The sequence below is a fragment of the Cervus canadensis genome, chromosome 6 (assembly GCF_019320065.1).
Source record: "Cervus canadensis isolate Bull #8, Minnesota chromosome 6, ASM1932006v1, whole genome shotgun sequence".
In the NCBI taxonomy this organism is placed as follows: domain Eukaryota; kingdom Metazoa; phylum Chordata; class Mammalia; order Artiodactyla; family Cervidae; genus Cervus; species Cervus canadensis.
The window spans coordinates 3,876,179-3,902,330 of NC_057391.1; the positions used below are offsets into that span (position 1 = coordinate 3,876,179).

Consider the following 26,152-nt stretch of genomic DNA (forward strand, 5'->3'; position numbering starts at 1 on the left):
TTTCAGGTTGAGAGACAGCCAAACACAACTCTTTAACATCCTTATTATATAAATTATTGACCCAATCAGAATATGGACATGCTGCAGTCCATGGGGTCGCAAAGAGTCAGACATGACTGAGCGACTGCACAACAAATTTCATTTTATCTCCAGGTTGAGTTAAGCATGTTGCCTCCACCTGCCCATAATATCCTGCTCATATCTCTTATAATATGCACTACACTGTACTTTTAACTTGGCTTCCTTGCTGGTCTGGGAGGTAGCTTCCACCTTATTTCCCCAGACTTCTCCACCATCGAAAATGGCACCATTGATTTACCCAGTCACCTCAGCCAGACACCTCAGGAATCACTGACAATGTACCTTCCACTCCTACACTTTCACTTCTAAGCTGTCACCAAGTCAACCTGCAAAACACATCTCAAAATGTTCCACTTCCCCCCTTATTGCATTTTCATTCTAGATCAATCTCTCTCCCCTAGTCCACTACACTGCTCCTTCCTAACTGGTCTTCTATGGCCACTCCTGATCAGTCTAATTCATTCTCCACTCAGCAGCCACACAATTTTAAGCTATGGTTTTTTTTAGTAGTCATGTACAGATGTGAGAGTTGGACTATAAAGGAAGCTGAAGGCCGAAGAATTGATGCTTTTGAACTGTGGTGTTGGAGAAGACTCTTGAGAGTCCCTTGGATTGCAAGGAGATCCAACCAGTCCATCCTAAAGGAGATCAGTCCTGGGTATTCATTGGAAGGACTGATGCTGAAGCTGAAACTCCAATACTTTGGCCACCTGATGCAAAGAACTGGCTCATTGGAAAAAGACCCTGAAGCTGGGAAAGACTGAAGGCAGGAGGAGAAGGGGACGACAGAGGATGAGATGGTTGGATGGCATCACTGACTCAATGGACATGAGTTTGATCAACCTCCGGGAGTTGGTGATGAACAGAGAAGCCTGGCATGCTACAGTCTATGGGGTCCCAAAGAGTCAGACACAACTGAGCGACCGAACTGAACCGAACAACCCTGCAATGGCTTCCCACTGCTCTTAGAATCAAAATTTCTTAATATGGCAAAGGATGCCCTTCACGATCTGACTCCTTCAGCTCCAAGCTCATCTCATGCTTCTTTCTCCTCTGCTCCCCCAGTTCCCTGCCAAGTGGGTTTTGTTTTATTTCTCAAACTTGCTCAGCTTTCTCCTATCACAGGATCTAGGGAACTATTTTATTGCAATTTTGAAGTATGAATCACATGACAATATACTTCTTATTAGAGAACTTGAATACAGTATTGTAGGGTAGCCAACATTCTATTGGAGGTAAATAATCAAAATTTTCAAATAGTAGGGAATGGCAACATAAACTATGTCATATTATTCACATGACTGAACTCTATGAAATCATTAAAATGTTTACGAATGCTATGAATTATTTTAATGACATAAGAAAACTTTAATAATATACAGGAAATTTTAATGATCCTATAGTATGATCTTAGCTTTGTAAAGACAAACTATAGAGAATACAGATTGGAAAGAAGTACATCAAAAAGGTAACATTGGTTATTTTCTGTGTATGGTAGATGTATGGATGTAATCTGGAAAAAAAAGATTTTTTTTTTTTTTTAAGGAAATGTGTTGTTCTCTAGGTTTTGTATTTCTAAATAGAGGTCATGTGAACCCAATGTCCCAGAGGGTATATTCCTTAGGTGCCACAAGTGCAGATTTTGGATGGGTTTAACCCACATCCAGGTTTAAGTCTGCTTGATCTCCCCCCCACCCTTTTTTTTAAACCTATATACAACTTTTTAATAGTTGGGGTTTTCTAACTCTAAACCCAATAGTGGTCCTCCAATATCCCACTGAACAACACACACACACCAGAGGGCAGAATATTCATTTCCACAGTACCTAAAACAGATCCTTGAGCAAGTAAACGTTTAATTACTTTTAAAAACTGCTTCTATCAAGGCTTTCCTGGTGACTCAGTGGTATAAAGAATCCACCTGCCAATGCAGGAGACATGGGTTTAATCCCTGGTCAGGGGAAGACCAGGATTCCACATGCCTGGGAACAACTAAGCTCAGATGCCACAACTATTAAGCCTGTGCTCTAGAGCCCAGGAGCTGAAACTGCTGAAGCCTTAATGCTCTAGAGCCAGTGTTCTGCAGCAAAAGAAACACTGCAATGAGAAGTCCACACACCACAACCAGAGAGCGGCCCCGGCTCAACCAGAGAAAGTGGAGGCAGCCACGAAGATCCCACGTAGCCAAAATAAATAAACAAAATAATTTAAAAAACTGCTTCTATCAGGTAGAAAAACAAAAAGGCACACACTGACCTTCCCCTGCAGAGCCTGTCTCTTTCTCAGCTGCTAAGATGCTCCACGCCAATGAGTGCCGTCTGATCAACACAGAGAAGCCTGGGGCAGGAGTTCTGATCCCAACTTCCCTCAAGGCTTCCCTTTATCCCTCCTACTCATACATCTTCCATGTTCCAAATCCCTTTACTCTGAATTTTTATTTAATCTTCTATTGTAAATATTTAATCAAACATCTGAAATCCCAATCCTGACATGAGAAAAGGTTTTTTCTATTCTTTTAAAAGAGAGGAAGGTAGGATATACCCTACTGATAATATCACAGAACTAGATGCTTGGGATTAAAATAGGAAATCAACATTATAAATTAAATGATCTTTTATTCCCCAACAGCTCTTTGAGAAGATGAAAATATTGCTTTTTATTTCCATTCCCACATATTTTAAAAAGAGAACTGAATTTTGTTATGCAAGCTTGATATTCTGTGGAACTGGCTTAGTCACTACACAACTTAAAAATGCATATAATAACCTGTGAACAAGCACCTTCATTTTTCCTCTTCCTGTTATGATGACTTGCTTCTGGAACCATTCAACAAGACTCCAAGTCAGAGACTACTGCTTCCCACTGAAGAAAAGAAATTGGAAAAAAAAAATTGCATATTCTTTCCAGTAAATGGAGGATTTTCCTTTCATTTTCTATACTTCAAAATGAGAACTGGCCTTAAAGGGCAAATCTTCTCAAAACCAGGAACAACATTTTACAAAAACGCAGACTGTAACAGCAAACTGTACATTTTATCAGAATGAGATGAGAGGAAGATCCTTGTGCTCTTTTAACACTAGAGAGCTTTAGCAACCAATAATGATTTAGAACTGCCATCAGCTTCATGGGATATTAGAGAGTACTGTTGGGTATCTAACAGCCACTGACCCAGACAGTCAGGGTCGAGAAGATGTTACTAGGACTAAGGCAGTAATCCTTGAGACAGCCGGAAGGGGGGAATGGGCAAAGTGAAGGTGTACAGCCTACGACAGTCTAGCAGAGACCAGACCCCTGCAGGCAAGGAGAATGGCAGCAAATCAGAGCCACTCCAGCCCAGTGAGCAGGATGGGGAAGCCAGAGAAGAGACCAGGAAAGCAGTCAGGGGTGTGATGACACAGGGTCTGCAGCCACGGTCCGAATTTTGTTTTTATGATTCTGATGAGAAGCCACCAGAAGGTTCCGAAGAGAGGGGAAAGCTCTGATTAGATATTTCTAAAAATAGCTGCTGTTTGGAGAAACACTGAAGACAAGAGCGAGGGTAGAGGCGGGAAGATGTGATCAGTCTTCACAGTCTTCCGGGTAAAAGAGGATTGCGGTTTGTTTAGAGAGGGCATAACGTATGATCGGATTTGAGCTATCTTTTCAAGGCAGAGTCAACAGTTTGCTGGATGCTTGGATGTGGGGTCTGAGCTGAAAAGAGGAGTTAAATGACAATCCCTAAACTTTCAGCCTCACTGGATGGCAGTAACATTTTCTGTGATCTGGAAGGTAAATGAGAGGAGAACAGAAGAGAGGACTGGGTGGGTGCCTGTCAGTAATTCTTTTTGACATACTAAATTTAAATGCCCATCAGACTTCCAAGTGGAGATGTTAAGCTAGATACTAGATGTTAATCTAGAGCTCAGGAGGGAAGTGAAGCTAGAAAGAAAAATCTGGAAGTCATCAGCTTATACATGGTATTTATAGTCATGAAACATGGCTTGGGGTAGAAACTGCCTTGGGAGAAACTATGGTTCAAAAGGGAATCTGGCCAAGAACCAAATACGGTAGCAGTCTAACATTTGGTGGCTGAGAAGAGAAGCCTGGAGACATGAAGAGTGACCAGGGAGGCGGAAGGACATTCAGAAAGTGGTGGTGACCCGACGGCCAAATGAAGGAAAAAGTATCGAGGAGGAGGGAGCAAATAACTGATTCATAGGAAGTGAAAACTCGCACAGATAACTGATTTATCAGGATGTATTTGTTAAATGAATAAATTTAAAAATATCACAGGGAGCAAATGACTCTACAGATGAGGTGCAAAAGATCCAACACACAGCTGGACAACTGAGGAATATTCACTTCGCTTCAGGAGGAGGTAAGTCATTATTCTGCATCTGCTCATCTGCTTTTTGATTTCAGTGAGTTGCTTAACTCCATCTGTAACCAACGCATTACTTACAATGTTAAAATGTGCCATATTTTTAAGGATTTTTAAAGCTTACTGCCATGAAAAACTGGATAGGTCCTAACAAACATAATACTAAAAACGAGCTCACTGCTGCCAGCCCTAATTCTTTTCATCCAAATTGGCTTTTGGACAAGGTCCCAAATAAGCAACCCAGAACCAAAACTTTCAGCACAGACTCAAGAGTGCCTGGCGGAGGCTCTCACCAGGAGAACTTTTAAGCCTTCTGAAACGCTGGGCTCTTTGCTTAGGGTTCTGAAATTTCTTTTTAAAAAAAAAAGGTTTTATAGTCAAAATGAAGCTTCAAGAAAGGCTGAGTTGCGAGAGGGATCCTCCCCTCAGAGGAAGCCGACTCAGCCGAAAGGACGGCCGGTTCCCCCACCCCCGGGCCCCCGAGGTGGCAGCCCGCCCGCCCGGCCCCCGGCCCCCGGCCCCCGGCCCCCGACCCACCCTCGCGGACGCCTGCTACTTTCCGGGTAGGCGCGCTGCTCCGCAGCCCCGAGGCGACGTCTTCCTCGCCCCGCCGAGCGGTACGCGACTTCCGGTGGGCGCGGGGGGAGACGGCCGGCGGGCGGCGCGGACCCGCCCCCCGCCCGCGGCCCGGCCCCGCACGCGCGGCGCGCGGAAGTCCGGGGGCCGCCGCGTCCCGCCCTCGGAGGCGCGCCGCCGCTTAGCCGCTTGCGGGTCCACCCAGCCCGCGTGGAGGCCAGGGGAGTTCACCTGCGCTGCTGCCTCGTTGTTACTGTTGTTTGAAGGCCCGCGAGACCCTCCTCGGAGGCTAGGAGGGAAAAAGGACTCCACTGTCTCTTCCCTGCAGACCTGGGTGCTGGGGTGGGAGCTGCAGGCGCGGCCTCTGCGCCTACCCGGCGCGCCCAAACACTGAGCCTGCAGCAAGCCCCGGGGCTCCCGACAGAAGCCTCTAGACTCTAAAGGAAGGAGACAGCCAGTCTCATCCAAACTAAGACCCGCCTCGAGGTACAGCGACTCTCCAGTTTCTCCTTCCTCTCTTTGGGGTTCTCCGACTGACTACTGCTGCAATCAACCACATCCCTGGTTAGACGGTGGCGCATCAGTAACCAGTCCCCGCCCCCCAAACGCACACATGCCCGGCCAAAAGCCACCTTGAGAAAGATCCCTTTCTCAGATTCTGTATCGCAGCCGAAACGGGCTGAAACGCCACTGAATGTTTAGGAAGAACAAAAAAAGCAACCAAGTAATCTAAGACGATGAAGAGCCAAATACGTAATCCTACCATCTCTCAGGCTTCCAATCCTAATCATCATACCCAAAGACCCCAATTCAGAAATCACATACACCACCACCCCACCTCTCCTACCCAGTGTATGCGGGCCCTTTTCAGGCAGTCCCTACTCACTGCTGAAGGAGGAGCACTCCATTAGGAAACCTCAGAGAAGACAATGAATAGTAAACTGGAATTGAAGGCCCGTACCTGGGTCTCCGGAGCTTCCCTGATGGCTCAGCTAGTAAAGAATCCACCTGCAATTCAGGAGACCCAGGTTCCATCCCTGGGTTAGAAAGCTCCCCTGGAGAAGGGAACCCACCCCAGTATTCTTGCCTGGAGAATCCTATGGACAGAGGAGCAGCTTGATCTCAGGCTTACTACGTAGAGGTAGAGCTAGATTATTTTCTCTCCCTCTCCCCACTACCTAACATCAGGATGGGCCATAGAAGGTGTCACTGGCAGACTATTTACTTGGTGAAATGCCCTATTAAGCCTATGTCAACACAATTCATTATCTACTGACAGCTGGTTTTTCCTCCACCCTCTGTTTCAACCTTTCAGGTAAATAGTGGCCTCCCTGTTCCTAACCCTGGTAGTTTTGTTGCCTTCATTATCTCTGGCAGTCTCCTTTGGCAACTGACAAGCTTGACCACTGTCTCCTCCAGATACTCAATTTCGTTGATGTTAACAACCCAGGGAGCCTTCATGCTCATCCAACTTGTTAAAATTCTGTTTTTTTTCTGCCTGTTCCTCTTCCTCTGGCAGCCTTTCAAATCACTGCTTTCCAAACCTTTTCACTGAAATACCATTAATGACAAAGGTGATAAACATTTACTTCCCCATTCATCACCCACATTACACGCATAAATGAACCTAAAGTGACTCATGTCAAGGACAAATTGACTTGAATTGTCTCATTTTAGGTTTTAAGTTGCTCCAAATTTTGCATTGTTCTTCATATTCACATGCTGTACTAAAATTTCAAATTGGTTACAAGTTTTCTTCTCAAATTATCCAGTACACATTTTAAGAAAATGCACCTATCACTTATGCCACAAGTATGAATATTTAGTGTCTTCCATGTGCTAGGCACTAGGGATAAAATGTGACCAAGACAGACACTGTGCCAGTCCTCATGGAGCTTTTGCAGTCTAGAGCAGGACACAGACAAGGGGCGCTGTTTACAATTTCTGATCTACTCACTGAAAAGAGTGAATGAATGAATGGAAGAAAGCAGAGTAAAGTGGGGAGGAGTGCTAATTAAGTCAGTAAGGAGATGGCTTCTCTGACACATAGGATGTTTTTCCTGTGGCTTCACATCCCTGAAACCCTTGGCATTCCTTGCTGGTGTTTTCAGGGTGTTGACCTACTGTCCTCTTTCACTTATTCTACCATTTCCCTGGATATCTTACATATGTCCAGCAGACTCACCTCAGTCAGTAAGGGCATAAGTACACGATTAATGAACTTGACCTCATTGACATATATAGATTGTGGCACTTGATGCAATTTCAGAATATTCTTTTCAGATACATACAGAACATTAACAAAAATCAGATCATATTTTTGGCCACTGAGAAAGTCTACACAAAGCAAAATCAAAACAAAAGACTGAAATAAAATGAATATCTACACTAACCACTAATCTGGAAAACCAAAGCAAAAAGAAAAACAAGAAAAGCTCCTGTATGTTTGGAAATTAAAAGGCAGACTCCAAAATATACCATGGATCAAAACATCACAATGTGAATAATCAAATATTTTCATTTGAATATTACTAAAAATACTAAATATCAAAACTTGCAGGATACAGCTAAAATAGGAATTTCTGTTCCTAAACACGCATGTCAGAAAACAAAGCAGGGAGTCACTTATCTGAACAACCACGTCAGGCAATCAGGGAGCAAACCATTCTCTTTCCACCGTCTTGGGCCCTGTGGGGGCCTGTTGGGAACAGGACTTTTAAAACGACAAATATGTCTGGCAGGCTGTGGTCCAAGGCCATCTTTGCTGGCTATAAGCAGGGTCTATGGAGCCAGAGGGAACACACAACTCTCTTGAAAACTGAAGGTGTATATGCTCGAAATGACTGAATTCTATCTAGGCAAGAGATGTGCTTATGTGTACAAAGCAAAGAATGCACACAGTGATGCCTGGAGGAAAAATCTAATAAAACCAAGCAACCTTCTTACAAAGGCCATTGGACACAGAATCTGTGTGTGCTGTACTCTTCAAGGATTTAAACGTATTGAAAAGTAAATCAATAAAAGGGTGGTTAAAAAAAAAAAGGGAAGAAAAAAACCCAGGGAATGAAATCCAAATAAAAAGACAGAAAAAAACAAAAATAAGGCCAGAAATTAAAGAAACAGGAAAAAATAACAGAGGACCAACAAGAGCAAAATGTGGTTCTTTGAGAAAGATTAATAAAATTAATAAACCACTGGTAAAACTAAGTAGGAAAGAAAGAAACAAAAGATACAAATAACAGTATTAGAAATAAAAAGGAAATATCACCAGGGGTCCTAAGACATTTAAAATGTGAAAGATATTAACAACTTTGTTCCTATCAACTAGGTGAAATAAACTAGGAGAGTTGTCCATTCGTCTCTTATGTTCCTCTCTGTCTTAATGAGTACATGCAAGATCCTGGCTACCATTTACCTGAGCCATTTCTCAGGGCAGTATTCACAGTGGGCAGCCGTGAGATATGAGGCACAGTCGCCCTCCACAGAGAACAAGCAAGCTTACTGCTTGCTCTGAGTGGTGGATTCCTTAAGCTCAGTGTTCCTCAGATGTGACACAGACCCACCACATGTGTAGCATCGACTTGGGCCTCATGCCACCCCCAGGGGACTTCTGAGCAAGAGGAATCACTGCAAATATGCTGAAAATAGTGCTGCTTCCTGTGTCATGAGCAACAAAACATTTTTTCTGATCCAGGAGTTTTGCATCTTCTGCCAGAATCCATCAAACAGTAACAGGCATTGTATGTGGGGTAAAATCAAATCCCAGACCTGACAAAACGGACATGAGGGACTCCAGTGATTCCAAAGATTCCATCAGATTCTCTCCCCACAAAACAAATGTAAACTGGACAAAACAGTCAAAAACTATCACTCGAGGGCTCTGGAAACTGACCGGACGCAAACAAGTTAATAATCACTTTGAAAAATGCTGCTGAATTCTGGGTTGGAATCTGTGGCATTCTTGCCAGGAACTAACAGTTCTCATCACCCAACCCTTGTACACACCTCAGCTTTACTGGGGCAGCGCTACCACGTGAGGCCAACAATGAAAGCCAGGAGCCCAAATACTGCTCTGTCAAGTCCACACCTGGTGTGCTGTCATAAAAACTGCAAACTTGGGAGGACATAAATGGGGAAAGCTCACAGCTCTTAGCCTGAGGTCGTGACTCAAGTGAGGTGTACAGCAGACCAGTGGACTAGCCAAAAATCTACTAGGCGATTCTGGAGATGAGCGAGCCCACTGAAGGTCAAGGTCAGCTCATCACTTACCTTTGCGTGACTGGGAGGTTACATGTACACAGGGAGAAACACGCCTGCCCCTGCAGATATCTGCGTTTGAACCCTGGTTCTGGCACTAACTGTGTGACCTTTGGCAAATCAGTTTAATCATTCTCTGTGTCAGTTTCTTAATCTGTGGAGTGGGAAAGAGCAGTGTTGAAAGGAACACAAATTATACTGAATGTAGAACACAGTGCAGCAGGCATATAGTATTTCTAAACTGTTCACTGTTCACTTGCTCAGTCCTGTCCGACTTTGCAACCCCATGGACTGCAGCACGCGAGGCCTCCCTGTCCATCACCAACTCCCGGAGTTTACTCAAACTCATGTCCATTGAGTCGGTGATGCCATCCAGCCATCTCCTCTGTCATCCTCTTCCCCTCCTGCCCTCAATCTTTCCCAGCATCAGGGTCTTTTCCAATGAGTCAGCTCTTCGAATCAGGTGGCAATATTGGGAGTTTCAGCTTCAGCATCAGTCCTTCCAATGAACACTCAGGACTGATCTACTCTAGGATGGACTGGCTGGATCTCCTTGCAGTCCAAGGGACTCTCAAGAGTCTTCAACACCACAGTTCAAAAGCATCAATTCTTCGGCGCTCAAATTCCTTTACAGTCCAACTCTCACATACATACATGACTACTGGAAAAACCATAGCTTTGGCTAGACTAGGACCTTTGTTGGCGAAGTAATGTCTCTGCTTTTTAACATGCTGTCTAGGTTGGTCATAACTTTTCTTCCCAGGAGCAAGTGTCTTTTAATTTCATGACTGCAGTCACCATCTGCAATGATTAATGGAGCCCAAGAAAATAAAGTCTGTCACTGTTTCCACTGTTTCCCCATCTACTTGCCATGAAGTGATGGGAAGAGATGATGCATAGTTTTCTGAATGTTGAGTTTTAAGCTAACTTTTTCACTCTCCTCTTTCACTTTCATCAAGAGGCTCTTTAGTTCTTCTTCAATTTCTGTCATAAGGGTGGTGTCATCTGCATATTTGAAGTTATTGATATTTCTCCCGGCAATCTTGATTCCAGCTTGTGCTTCCTCCAACCCAGCGTTTCTCATGATGTACTCTGCATATAAGTTAAATAAGCAGGGTGACAATATACAGCCTTGACGTACTCCTTTTCCTATTTGGAACCAGTCTGTTCCATGTTCAGTTCTAACTGTTGCCTCCTGACCTGCATACAGGTTTCTCAAGTAAGTCAGGTGGTCTGGTATTCCCATCTCTTGAAGAATTTTACACAGTTTGCTGTGATCCACACAGTCAAAGTCTTTGGCATAGTCAATAAAGCAGCTGTTTCTCTGGCACTCTCTTGCTTTTTTGATCTGGCAGATGTTGGCAATTTGATCTCTGGTTCCTCTGCCTTTTCTAAATCCAGCTTGAACATATGTAAGTTCACAGTTCACATACTTTTGAAGCCTGGCTTGAAGAATTTTGAGCATTACTTAGCTAGCATGTGAGGTGAGTGCAATTGTGTGGTAGTTTGAACATTCTTTGGCATTGCTGTTTTTTGGGATTGGAATGAAAACTGACCTTTTCCAGTCCTGTGGCTACTGCTGAGTTTTCCAAATTTGCTGGCATACTGAGTGCAGCACTTTCAATTTTTACTTTTTTTGTTTGTTTACTGTTACTACTTCTCAAAACGTGTTTTACAAACACTTGCATTGGCACTCTGGGCAGGTGTCCAAGACTCACTCCAGGCGTACTGAGTCAGTCTTATGGTCATGGGAAGCTTTTTTTACAAGCTGACTAGGTGATTCTTATACCACCAATATTTGAGAACTATTGTTTTTAAGTAAGATTGATAGTTTTCTGCTTGGGGTCTTTGTCCATGTGCCTTGAAGTTACAAACTATCACATTTACTTCAGTATCCACACTGCTGAGCACACAGTAGATAGTCAAACGTCTATTAAATAACAGAAAGCTTTATTTAAAGTCAGTCAACATCCAGCTCTGCAATTCCCATCATGCAGAATAAGTAACAAATTAGGCTTGGAGTTTAAACCTTTGCACTAATATAAAAAAGCTAAAATTACTCTTATAGAGCAGTGATTCTTTAATAAAACTTTGTGAATCATGAACTTTAAGAATATGATAAACACTATAAACTTTCTTCAGAAGACTAAAGATATGTTAAATCTTGCAAATAATTTTAAGGGGTTCACCTTTTTTAAAAAAAAAACTCATATAAAAACTGACTTATAAAAACTCTCATGTAAAAACTTTGTTTCTTAAAACAAAACACTAGGTTCTTATTTATCACTGAATCCCTATTACTAGAAAAAAGGACAGAGCGAGCATACTTGGCACTAAATAAATATCTGCTTAATGAATAAATGAGTCACTGGTCAAAGGATGTTATCATCTGGAATTCCTTGAGTCACCCAAGGGTGATGTAAAATAGAGAATGAAAGCACAGAGACTGTAGATCTTTTTCATGACTAAGTTGTAACCTTAAACTTCTACAAGTTGGAAATAAAAAAACAGGTCATTTGGACAATGTTTCCACTTAAGATGAAACATGAGGAAAAACAATATATACCTTAAGACATAAGATAGAATTTACCTTGTCAAATTCAGGAAGTTTGTACCCTCATTCCAGGGCAGCACCCTTGGGCTCCAGTCTAGAGCAACGGGTGCCTCACCACTTTTGGTGGATACCAAACCCAACCTTTGTCTTTCCAACTCTTGTTGATGAAAATACAACTCTGCTTCTCAACTTATTTCTCTAGATTGGTAGCCACCCCATGGCAAAAGAGGGCTTTACTATTAATATTTCCTGAACTCAACCTAGAAAAAAAGAAAATCGTAAAAAGCTGAAATCAATGAAACAGACATTAAATATATACCAAGGAAAATAATGGAAATAGTGGCTCTCGTATATATAAAATGGAATATTACTCAGCCATAAGAAGGAATGAAATCTTGCCATTTGCGACAACTGGTAGACAGGATAAAGTCAGTCAAACAGAGAAAGGCAGATACCGTATTTCACTTATATGTGGAATCCAAAACACAAATGAACAAAAAAAAAGAGAAATAGGCATAGATACAGGTAATAAACAGGTGGTTGTCAGAGGGAAGGGGGCAGAGGGATGAATGAAACAGGTGAGAGAAATTATGGGGTACAAATTTCCATACAAAATAAATGAGTTACTGGGATGGAGTGTACAGTGTGGGGAATACACTCAATAACAACAGAACATGTTTGTATGGTGAGAGAGGGAAGCTAGACTCATCATAATGACCATTTTACAATGTACAGAAATACTGAATCACTATGTTGTATGCCAGAATTGGGCATAGTGCTGTAGGACAACAACCAAACCACCTCATAGAAAATGAGATCAGATTTGTGGTTATCAGAGGTAGAGATGTTGTTCTCGGGGACGAGGGGGAACTGAATGAAGGTGGGCAAAAGGCATCAACTACCAGTTATAAGATAAATAAGCACTAAGGATGTAAAGTATATGATCAATATAAGTAACATTGCTGTATATTATACATGAAAGTTGCTAAGAGAATTGTTAATCACTCATAAGAATTCTCATCACAAAATTTTTAACATTTTTATTATGTATCTATATGAGATGATGGATGTTGACTGAAATTATTGTCGTAATCATTTCACAATGTATATAAGTCAAATCATTCTGCTGCACACCTTAAATTTATACAGTGCTGTATGTCAATCATATTCCAATAAAAAGGGAAAAAAATACTGGCTTTTGGATTAATAAAAAGCAAAAGTGATAAGCCTCTGGTAAGACTGGTCAAGTAAAAAAGAAAGATATAAATATCTTATGTAATACACAGTGGTATAAATTTGTATACTACATATAGTAGTATTAGGAATGAAAAGCAGGACATCAGTACAGATCTGGGATAAACTTTAAAAAGGAAGAAATAATATTGTGCTAATAAATTGGAAAATGTAGATGAAATGGACAGACTTTCAGGAATATTCCATTTATCGGTGTTACATATTAATAGAAAGTCTTACTAATTAAAAAAAGTGAAATCAGCATCCCACAAAAACCACACCAGACTCCAACCAAACATACTTCACCTTAGATTTGTAATAAAACATTTAAGGAAGAGTAATGTAAATCTTACAGAAGCTCCTCCAGAAACTAGGGGAAAAAAGCCACTCTAACATCATATATGGATATGTACTCTTGATAAACAAACCAAATCCAGTTATCAAAAACTAACATCACATCATGACTACACTTGTTTTACTTCAGAAGAAGGTTGGTTTAATAATAGGAAAGCAATTCTCTGACCACATAAAAAGAATAACGAGAATAAAGGTGGCAATCATTTTCCTCAATAAATTCAGAAAAAAGTTTTTGATAAAATTAACCAGCATTTAGATCATAAAAAATTCTTTGCAAACTAAGAATAGACGGGAAATTTCTCAATTTAGTAAAAATACCATAAACTGTCTATGGATACCTTGGAAAGCATTCCTAGAGAACAGAAAAAAAACAAGAATGTCTGAAATGATTTCTATTCAGCATTGTAGTGGAGGTCTCTGCAAATGTAATTAGACAAGGAAAACAAAGAAAAGAAAGGTGTGAGAAATAGGAAGACAAATCTGTCCTGACTTGCAGATGATACAACTATATACAGAAAAGTCCAAAAGAATATACAAATTACAAGAATTGACAAAAGAATTTAGCAAAGTGCTGAATAGAAGAATCAATCTATAAGTTGTATTTCCACAATACTGTATTTGTATCAGCCAACAAATGAAAAATAAGCAATTTAAGGATTAAGATAGCATGAAAAAAATATAAAGAAAACAAGATTAATTTAACAGAAGTATACGGAACTCATCTATGAAGAAGATTACAAATCTTTATCAAAAGGTCTAAAGACCGTAACAATGCAAATAGGTTCATACAATGGAAAATGCACTATTAAAAAAAGGAAACTGTTCATACACTAAATACAATTTTTAATCAAAATTCTAACAGATTTATTTTGTTTTGAAACTTATTTTGAAATTTGTGTAACTCTGAACTTTAAAAGTGTAAAGAACAGATTACAGCCAATATCTTGAAGAACAAGGTAGAAACATTTGTTTTACCAATATCAAGAACTGTTAAAGCTTTAGTAATTAAGATAGGATGTTACTGGTGTATGAACAAAATGTTAATGGAATAAAACAGAGCCCAGAAATAGACTCAGATAAATATGGGCACTTAACAGATGAAAGATTTGGCATGGCAAATCAACAGAGAGATGAGTTTTTAAGGGGTGGGGGAGCAAACCTGTACACCTACCTCATCCCAAATACAAAACTCAATTCAAGTAGAAGACAAAACTATCATATTTTAAAACATAGTACAGAAGATATTCATGACCTCAGGATAGAGAAGTGTTTCTTTAACAACACATTAAAACACCAACAAGATGGGAAAAGACTGATGTATTTCACTAGAAGCAGAAAGATAAACTGTGAGAAGATATTTGAAATAGTTATAACCAAAGGATTAATCTCCTGAATATGTAAAGGAATCCTGTTAATCAAGACATTCAATTTTTTTAAATGGGTAAAATATTTGAACAAGGATTTCACGAAAGAGGAAATCCATGTGGTAGACAAACCTGAGGAAAAAAATAACCTCATAGAAATATGATTCAACAGTGAGGTTTGACAGCAGTTTCTTTAAAAATATACATATATATCTAGAAAAATAACTGAAAAACATAAAAATGGATAACAGACTTATGGGTGGATTTTATTCTTCGAATCATTATTTCTCAAATTCTTTCTTTGGCTGCAACGGGGCTTAGTTGCAGCATGTGGGATCTAGTTTCCTGACCAGGAATTGAACCCAGGCCCCCTGCATTTGGAGCATGGAGTCTTAGCCACTGGGCCACCAGGGAAGCTCCTCTCAAATTCTTTAGTGTTGCCTTTACAACATTACAAACCCAGGAGACTTTCTAAAGTTTTAAAAGTCTAATAGCACAAATGTGGAACTTTCCATTGTTACTGGTGAAAGCACTAACTGATACTATTGCTTTAAAAAGTTAGATGTCACCTAGTGAAGACACATACTCTCTAAGCAAACATTCCACTCCTAGATGTATCCTCAAAGTCTTGTCCAGTGACCATACTGAACTGTTACTGGCTGATGAGGACCAGAGCACGTGAGTAAGCACGCATTTAGGCAGGCTGACAGCAATTTGATATTAACAAAATATTCAAACACATGATTTTGAATTTACTAATAAAAAACTCTGAGTTTGTGATTACTTGGAAAATTGTTTTAAAGTGTGAGAACTAGCATACGTAACTAGTAAAAAGAAAAAAAAATTTTCATTACAAGCGAAACACTGGTTATCTCTAATGAAGAAATTCAGTGATGTAGTCAGGAAAGGATACACAGAGACTTCTATGGTGTTGGCAATACTACATTTCTTAATCTGAGCATGGGTTATTGAGTATGTGCTTTATGATTTTATTTCTCTTTAAGCTGTACATGTTTAATACCTTGTTTACAATTCTTAAAAGTTTTAAAAATTTGTTATAGATGATACCAATTCTTTAAAAATATATAATCTATAGACTGAAACACATCAAAGTAAATGGTGGACTACTGGTCAATTTTACTGTGAACCACAATTCCTGAAATTCCTGTGTTCCCTTCTCTTTTTAAGGTAGTAGTGAGTGAGTGACTGAAAGTTGCTCAGTCGTGTCCAACTCTTTTCGATCCCATGGACTTTACACACCGTAGAATTCTCCAGGCCAGAATACTGGAGAGGGTAACCTTTCCCTTCTCCAGGGGATCTTCCCAACCCAGAGATGGAACCCAGGTCTCCCACATTGCAGGTGGATTCTTTACCAGCTGAGCCACAAGGCAGTAGTAGTCACTAGGAATTACAGCACTAAAAACATACCATGCCAGACCCTGTGTTATTTCTAGATTTCAGCAAGGAACATAAGCATCCTATTGATGCTACCTTGTGGATAAAATGGAGAAATGTAGACTGAAAAATAGCATATATTGTGGTTTGCGATAGCATCCCTGTATTTTCCTCCAGAATTTGGAAACAACTGAGATGGAGAAGTTTTTCAGGAGATCACCTTTACTAGTAACAAAATATTTTTTGATCTGTACCAGTAAATAGACATCCCTGATTTAGAGATTAATTTACTCACCTGCTGGCCCAGCTAGACAACCATGCTCCCTCCACACTCTGGAAGAGGATAAAGCAAAATGCCATGCGGACTAAGTCTTTTGATCTATGTATTTTCTTGCTCCTTTAGCACCCTCTAGGTATCTTAGAAACCTCAAGTTCTTTCTGCTTCATGACTTACTTAACATTAGCTCCTTACATAGCTATCTCATCTCCCCGAACTGTTATGTTCCTGGAGGTCAGATTATCTTACTCATTTTTGAAACTCCTAGCAGATTATTATGTACACGATGGAATTCTGTATTTGTTGCATATTATTTAAGAGCCATATGAGCTTAGGTTACAGTAAGAACTTTAAGAACTAAAGATCAATAGATTAAATTGAACCAATGACAAAAACATAGCTATTATTTATTAAGCACTTGTATATGATAGGAATGGAGCCTAAGTGCTTTATAATAAACATCTCATTATCTTCTCATTGTAGTAGAAATAAGCTTACTAACAAATGAAGAAACAGAAATATATGGAGTTATGACAAGATCATTTGTGTGAGATCACCCAACCATGATCTGATCTTGGCTATAACTCCAAAACCAAAGCACTGAACCACTACTGAGGTATACTGCTAAGCCTTCAGAGATCCCTCTTTATTGGTATTTGTAGGTACTACCACATAGTGGTTGAGAAAGAGGGGTCTGGGACCACAGTGCCATGACTCATATTCATATTTTGCTAATTACTGATATACGGTCAGGTTCCTTAACCTCCATTTCCTCATCTGTAAAATGGGAATAATATCCTTACTTCAGAGGATTATTGCAAAGATGCAATGGGTCAACACAAGTAAAAGACTGATGTTAACCTGTATTACTGTTATTTATCTGCTCCTTTTGTAGACTTGGGCCTAGGAGCCAGAGTGTCCCCCATGACATTATAAAGGGGGAACAACATTGAGAAAACTTTATATTATACAACCAAATGTTACCTTACCTAAAAACTAAGAAGCATTTTAGGGAATTGAAGGCTAAACTTCCTTTTCCCCCCAACTTTCAGTAAGAAAACCAAAAAGAAGGTTAAAAAGTGAGGTGATTAGAGGTTGTATTCCTCTTCTTTAACTTACTTTGTTGGTCAGTCCCTAAAATGTTCCATGAAATATGAAATAAATTATCACTCTCTTGCTACAAAACTGCACTCCAAGGTCTAAGTTGATAAGGAGCTTTAAAAAGACTTAAATCTTGACAGAAATAAGTGAAGTCAGTTTGTTGAAAGTTTTTTTTTATTCTACAAGAATTGATTGGTACAATCCTGCAGAACCAACATGTGTCATTTAGACAAATTTCTTTTTCTTTTCAAAAGTAAATGAAAACGCCCTCTAAATAATTTATTTATCAATTTGTTTAATTTTTGAAAACAAAAGTCAATAGGGTCTGCTTTGTCCTATTTAACCATAAATGTTACACATTTACAAACTGAAGCAAAACTGGATAGTAGAGATTTAAAGAAAATCTTTAAAAGAATTTAAAGCAATTTAAATTGCTTTTCAGTCTACTGTGTTTTCAAAGTTGATTATCATCAAGCCAGGATGAAAGCTGTGAACCCCAGACCATCTGCTTCTTTAATAAAAAGAATGTTTAGATTATTAACAAAGTAATATCTTTAAATGTTATCATCACACAGTTGGAATTTTAGTATAAACTTGCATATCATGTCCCTTTCCATTATTTATTCTACTTTAAAAATATATACAGCTAATGATGTTTAAATAAGTATTCTGAGCCACGTGTCCAAATATAAACATTTGAGAAATTCAAACTGCAGCAACAAGTTATGAAAGGATTAAAGAAAAAAAAAAGAGCTACAAATTATATAGGAGAAGGAAAAGTTCTACTTAATATTCATATCCAGGTAGATATGTATTTTCTAATTTTTATATACATACCTAATTGAATATAGACAAGCCATCAAACTTTAACCAGTTACAGACTAGACTAAGTCAGTACTATTTTCTACAACAGGTAACAGTGGTGATGTAAAACTTTTTAACATACCTCAATAGTTTTATCACAAGTTATTTGTGGTAATAGTCTTTAAATATCATGAAGTTTAGATAGGTACAGATTAAATAACTATTATCTATGCCAAACTTGGCACTCTGATGATACCCAACTCTGCTTACTTATGGTGTTAACTGTCAGAACTCAGCAGAGCAGGCAGGCAACCAGAAAAGGGCATCCAACATGCTCTCAGGCTTATCACTTTAACAGGACTGTTTAAAATCTGAAAATCTAAACACAGAGGGACACTTAAAAAGCTGCAGGACAAGAACCCCAACAGTCTGTAAAATCTTAAACTTCAGTTCTTAATCCATTGATAAATATTGTTGAAGGAGTAGCTATTTGGTCTTCACACATTTTAGAATTAAAGGGTTGAAAGTATGTTCATCCTTTGCTACACTGTCGCACTTTAAATTAGCAAGCAGGACAACCTGAATTCATCTTGCTCTTACATGCAGAAGTGTATGTGCATTTTAGACAACTTAGAATTAAGAGCTAACTTTCAGTTGGTGGCAGTTAAGTGTTTTAAATTGCTGTCCAATCTGTATTCTGTAGTACCACATACCAAAGTCCTAAAAATATGCCAGTCATGTTCAGCGCTCATCCCTTTCAGGTGGGGGGCGGGAAACATGGCAAAAAGCAGTTGTAATTTTTTTTTTTTTTAAACAGCATGAGCTTTAAACACAATTTTGCATCATCTTGTATTCTATCCTAGAATACCTGGAACAAAATCTTATTTCAGTCAGCTCAATCTATGCAAGTTATAAAATACAAACACAGACTAAATCCTATAGTGTACAGAAAATGCACTATTTAATACTCATTAAATGCAGTACAATCAATGAAGATTATCAAACAAGAAACACACACACAGCATTCTAAATGTTTAAATCATCTTAGGGCTGCTAAATCAGAGATTGTACAAATTACATGTGCAAGACAAAAAACAAACAAACAAAAAAACCCAAAAAAACAAGAAAAAGAAAAAAACCAAAGAACCTAACTTCTCAGTGCATCACACCCACTAGAATAAAATGTATGGCACTGTTACACTTTTACTTTTATATTAACAACTGTCAATTAAAGCTAGGAGTGACTCCCGACATTAAAGCCACATTAGAGCAAGAATTAGCCAATTCAATGTTTAATGAAACAGATCACCTTTTTTCTTTGTAAAAGCACTGAAAATGTAATGTGTGCTGATAACTCACTAAAAGTTTTCTCATGTCATTTGCTCCCCATTGTAGTGTCTTAAATTATTCTGTAATTATTCTACCTGTTAACAACAGTCTGATTTTTAAGGTCTCTGTAAACTCTGTTACTGAAACATACTAGCTCCTGTGTGGTAAAAATGTCTTTATGAAAAAAAAATAACATATCTGGTCATAGATCATAGAATAAACCCAAACAACAAAATGACATTTTCCAAGCTACTGAGAAATAAATTAAACCATGATGTGTCAATTTAAAATTATATCAATATTAACTAACATTTCTATGGTAGATTTTTTTCCTCATAAAATTAAACAATGCAGAATAGGGTTTGGGCTACAGTTAATCACATATGGTTTTCTTAAAAACAAAACTTTATTTACTATAAACAACTAAAAGGTAATTTTCCTCCTCCACAACACGTCGGCATTAAATTGAAGGCTTTGTTTAAAATATCCACTGCTTACAAGAAAAGTACTTTTAAAAGGATAAGAGGAATCAAAATTACCAAAGTTTAGTGTGCCAAGAGTAGATAGAAACAACCCAGAAAAGTATAGATCATTGTGTTGAATATTTATGAATTGCCCAAAATAAGTCCCAAAGTTTTTCTACCTTTACAAATAAAAAAAGGTGTCCTTTCCACAGCTTGGGGATATGCATTGTACATCCCCCCCACAACAAGTGTATGAGTAAGGTTCTAAAAATGTTGCCATATTAAGTTCTTCGGTACCTAAAATTAATTAGAGGACAGCAATATTACAGCGGCAATGGTGCATCAATTCTCAAATTACGATCCAACACGAGTTGTTGTGGTTCTTTTATCGGAGAAAAAGCTTTTCAGAAGGAACACCTGCCCTATGCTAACCACCAGCAGAATGAGGGCTTCTCCTACTGACCAGTAGGCCACTCGCGTGTTTAGATCCTCGGCTCTGCTTCGGCCTTGAGCTTCTCTCAAGCGGAAGTGAGTCTGATAGTCAATGACAGATTTCAGAGCTTCATGGATTGAAACACAGGCAGATTCCATCTAAAGAGAAAGAGTTTCAGTTAGCAGGTTTCCTACTTTCTGTACAGTCCATCTAGCATATCCATCGTTTCCTTCAACCTGATCGCAAGTCCTCACGTGACTAACATCCCACTGCACTGGCCCTCATTCACTCACTCATTCGCGTCAGTGGTCCTGGCCCCTCGCTCCCACCAGGATGCCTGGCAGCTGGCTGCCCCAAACTGGAGTGTGGCAGCTACGGCATCTGTGTGGCGGCAGAGGACCCACGAGACAGTGAGGGCTGGTGGCGACAGTGTTAAGGCCAGGTTTCTCCAAGAGGAAGAATCAGGAGGAAGAAAATGGCAGGTCAGCAAATTTGACCAATAATATGCATGTGAATCAAAGTCCATATATATACAAAAGTAAGCAAAACCTGGCATAAAAGTAGACTGTCAGTCAAAGCTATTTCAAGTATCTTAAAAACAGCTGAAACTTCAAAGTGGGGACTTTCCCCCCCCCCACATTTACCACTTTGCTAAGTAAGTTTCTCCCTCATTCCAGTCAACAAAACCAGTATATACATTCTCAATGGGACGTAAGTCTTACTTTCACTGTGAGTCAGTGGGCTTCATCTGATGACATTTTACCTTTTTCTACATTACACTATTTGCTTGAGAAGGGTTAAGAGTCTAATTTTCTGGTTGTTGTATACAAACAACCAGTTTAATATTTTTCTACTGCTGAAAATTTAATCCTGGTAGTTGGCTACAGGTTTTATTATACTTATTTCACATCACAAACCACATATTAGGAGTTTTAAAAAAATGAGTTTGTTGTAATTTTAATAATAGACATTAGAAAATAATTTAAGCACTTAATAAAATTCTACCAAAATAAGTAGAAAAGGAATAGTTACAAAAATATTTCAGAGAAAGTTTCTTTAAAAAGCATGAGAGATTAGGAGGTCTACAAATTGAATTTACTGATTAGAATACTCAAACTTTTTTGCTTCTTGTTTTGTTTTGGTTCCTAGGAATGGAAGATCACCATGTACTAAAAAGAATGATTCCTAAGTTTTAGTAAGAGGTAGACAGGTGCTTCTAGCATTTCTTTGCTTTCTACGTTGTCTCAAAACGACGAACAGTCTAAGAATTCTTCCTCTGAAAAGTATGTATAAAAACAAGGATTTAAAAAAAAAAAAAAAAAACCAAGGATTTGACACAAGTTCAGAGCATTCAAGGAATTCTTGAAGCATGACAAAAGGGCACAGGTTAAGAATTACTGAACTAGAGAAAATCACAGAAATTAAAGAACTACTTACATGGATTCATACAATTTCTGAGGTAGGGTTAGTTTTCTTTTTCATTCTACCTTCAAAGTGGAAATGTTCTCATGTCTTCAAAAGTAGAGACTAGTATGATGAACCCCATGTCAATAATTAAACACGGCTAATCTCATTTCACCTATCTTCCTCCCCATTCCAATTATTTTAAAGTATATCTCATATATTTTACCATTTCAGCTATACTTCTACATTTCATATTTATTTCTGAAAGGTAACAATTTAAAAAATATAATCCCAGTGGCACTGTAACAGAGTAAAAATAACTCCTTAAAAGTTATCAGATATAAAGCCGGTGGAAATTGCCTGACCATCTAGTGGTTAGAACTCAGAGCTTTCACTGTCTTGGCCTGGGTTTGATCTGAGGAGGGAACTAAGATCCCGCAAGTCACACGGCATGACCCGAAGGAAAAAAGACAGTGTTCAGATTTCCCCAAACACCTCAACAAAAGTTGTTTCCCAATCAGAAGGCAAACAAGGTCAATATAATTTAGCTGATATGTCTTTCAAGTCTTCTTTAATCTTTAGGTTTTCTTCCTGTTTTTTTACCCCCTTCCCATCTACTTGTTGAAAAAACGGGGTCCTCTCTCCATTAGCATTTCCCACTTTCTGGATTTTGTTGATTATTCCCCTGGTGTTCCTCTATCCTCCATATTTCTTATAAATTATGGTTGGAGCCACAGACTTCATGGGATTCAGTTGTAATATTCTGAATGGGAATACCACACAGGCAATGTAATGGACTTACTGCATTTTATCAGAAGACATGCTAATATCTACTTATCTCTGCATTTGTGAATGATGATTAGATTTAGGGGTATCAGATCTATCTGTTATAAAATTCCCCACCAGTCTTTATATACGAACACCATCTACTTTACACTATAGTCATTCTATTTATTAATGGTGAAAAAATGGTGATTTAGCAAAACACTAGCAACTTCACTCACTCACTCACCATTTATTTGGCCATTTCTCAGCTGGTAATTTTTTTAAACTCTACTGCATGAACAGCTGCTTTATAGGAGACTTTTTAAAAGTGGAAAAATGTAAATAAGAAAAGCTTAAAAATATGATACAAATAAAGGAGGTTAAGTGATCCTAAAAGCATTTATCTACTTAGGTTTTTAAAGCAAGCTATCGTATTACACAAATTAAAGCTGCTCAAGATTGAGTTATAAACAATGGTCCCCAAAATACCTTTGTACAAAGTGCTGTTCACACATGATGCTAAAATAAAAAGAACATTACTAAAAATAAGGACATCTGAACACATCTTATTAATGTTTATACTAGGTTTATGAATTAAGGTTCTGACACACTCTTAAAAAGTGCCTCTATCACTATGTGATCTTGGTCAAGAGACTACCTGGAACCTGGAAACAGGAAATCCAACTCAAGGTTTTAATAGCAAAGTGGTAAATAATTCTTTTGGAAACCAAACTGAGTATCTCTTAGGCATACTTTAAGCTCCTACGGTATCTGAACTAGAAATAAAATAGCCCTTCTCATCACCTGAGCAGTATTTGTTCACTGACTCTAAATTTCTCTTGCTATCTTTCTCTCATTAAACTCTTCTTCAAAATAAAACCCAATTTAGCTACCTTAACTATTTTAGGTTTTTGTTAGATGACTTACTAGTAATCTTTACTATTTAACCTTCAGTTACAGCACAAGTTATTTTAACAGCAGTCTGCGTAACACTAAACACTTGTACAAAAGTGTGTGTATGCAAATATATTCATAGGTATATATTAATTATGGCATCACTTTGCTTCCACTTATATCAACCTGCTAAGTTACAGTAGCAACATTCCTCCATAAATTACAGAAAATGCTTCAGAATGCTGGAGCACTGTTTAGGCTCTTAAACTTCCTTTGTCAATGACGTTTCTACCAAAGTGATCCTCCTATTTTAATGTCTATTTTCTTTTCATAAAATACTTTAAAACTGGTCTTCACTAAAAGAGTCTGAAGTTCTCTGTGAAATGCCTAATATACTGTAAGAGTTAAGACAGGTCTTAAAGATTGCGTTAAAGTCACAAAATTTGGTGTTTCATCAATGAGTTAATGCATATTATATTATGCCCTTTCCCACATTTAAACATGACTTTTTATTACCTGGGTAAGAGCACTGACTCGGTTCTCACTAGGAAACAAAGGTGGGTCTTCTCCAACTTGAAAATCAAAATATACAGTTTTATGTGTGAAAGTAGAAAATTCATTGCTAAAGCAAAATTTGTATGTCCCGTTTTTGGAGGCTGTGAAGGTGTAACTGTCATACTGCTTCTTCATCTCCTTGTACAACACGTTACCGTCAGGATCTTCTAGTCGACAGTCTACATCGTAGTGACCGCCAGTAATAACCTACAGAAGAGGAAAACAAACAGAAAATGAAGGCACCACTGCAGTAACAAGCCTGAGAAATCAGTCAGGTTTCCTGTTAGAACGGCTGTAAGGTTTTCAAAACAATCACAGCCAATTTATGCTTCTTGATTTCTACCAGTGGATGGGTCCTGGGAGGCAGATTTCAGTTCAACTAAAGCTTTACAGAAACTGAACACACTTCCTCATGACAGGAGAGGGAATGAACCAACACGTTCCAGTTACATCACTTAATTCTCCCCACCACCCTACAAGAGGGTATTTCCCCTTCATTTTACAAACGAAGAACCTGAATTAAAATAAATCATCTCCCCAAGATTACTCACCTAATAAGAGGCTGAATGCCAAACTTATACTCTTGACCCTAAGCTAACTGCCACGTAGTATTTTCCTTCCCCAAATTTCCTTACCTTGTTTCCCATTAGCATGATCCAAGCACTCACAGACTGTTCAGTGAAGCCGTAAAGTAGATCAGTCTTTAGCCTGACACCCCAAGCTATTATACGTATAGAATTGAAATTCATTTTACTGCCAAATTACAAACAGACTGTGTTTCTTAAGTTCTTTTATAGGTCAGTTATATGGAATTTGATGCATACTTTGTTTTGAATTACAGTTTGAAGAGAACTGACTTGTGGGTTGTTCTAAGAGTATATCATTATTATAAACTTGTTTCCAAGAGAAGCATGAATGATTAAACTACTTTGCTTAAACATGTGTGATTAAAGGAAAACCAAAACAGAACAATGCAAAAGCAGATAAATCTTTTGTTCATCTGCAAAGCCTGTATTTAACAGGAAAGCAGAGGTAGGTGAAATGCTTCTGAAGAGGACTCTGGAACTATTTTCAAGGGGTTATGCTTATTCAGCATAAGCATATCTGAGCCATCTGAATTACACAAATGGGCAAGTGTAACAGAGAAAAAAGCAAAGGAGTAAAGAGGAGAAACACTAGGAGGGAGAGGGGACAGGGGAGAGTCCCAGGGTGCCTGTGTCCCCCGAGGAGGAGAGACACCGGGAGGAGGGCTTCCCACCACCACTGGACGTGTTGAGGTTTTCAAGCTTGACCCTTCTGGTCTAGCACAGTATTGACATTCTAGATTTGTAGAACGAGAGATCAAACTCTGGACTTCAAAGAAGATTGGTTACTTACATGACCTTTGTCACTAAAGAGATATGAATAACTAAACTACAAGATCATTTCGATAATTAAATGAAATGTAACTGGGCATTTAGGAAACTGTAAAACAGGCAAATATTAACATAGAGATGTAACATCTGACACAAAAATGATGTATTATCAATTGGGTATTCCCCTTTTCACCAAAAGTGAACAACCTTTCCTACAGGTGAAATACTGACTGCATTTTACAGACCCAATTATTCACACTTAACACCACAGTACTTTAAATAATCAAAACATACATCCAAACAAAAAACAGAACCAAAACTGATTATCCTGCCACTTTTCTTCTACCAAACTTTAAAACAAATAAGTCTTACTTCAGATAAAGACTGTTGTTGTTTAGTAGCTAAGTCGTGTCCAACTTTTTGCAACCTCACGGACTGTAACCCACCAGGCTCCTCTGTCCACGGGATTTCCCAGGCAAGAATACTGGAATGGGTTGCCATTTCCTTCTCTAGGGGATTTTCCCGACCCGGGGATTGAACCCATGTTGCTTGTATCTCCTGCATTGGCAAGAGGATTCTTTACCACTGAGCCAC

The 26,152-nt window shown here is 38.8% G+C and overlaps 1 protein-coding gene across 5 annotated transcripts in view; it reads right to left on the reverse strand.

Annotated features, from left to right (window-relative positions):
• Positions 1-26,152, reverse strand: part of LOC122442957 (TIR domain-containing adapter molecule 2) — a 41,940-nt gene that overhangs the window by 12,065 nt on the left and 3,723 nt on the right. The window contains exons 2-3 of one of the 5 annotated variants that reach the window (XM_043470648.1): positions 24,165-24,410; positions 20,612-20,743 (exon numbers count right to left, since the gene is read on the reverse strand). In XM_043470648.1, the coding sequence (XP_043326583.1) occupies positions 20,612-20,743; positions 24,165-24,410 (378 nt within the window). Of the gene's footprint in view, positions 1-2,847; positions 2,882-4,978; positions 5,154-20,611; positions 20,744-24,164; positions 24,411-26,152 lie in introns of those variants that run through there. The other 4 variants (XM_043470642.1, XM_043470643.1, XM_043470646.1 and 1 more) reach the window with 4 other exon arrangements.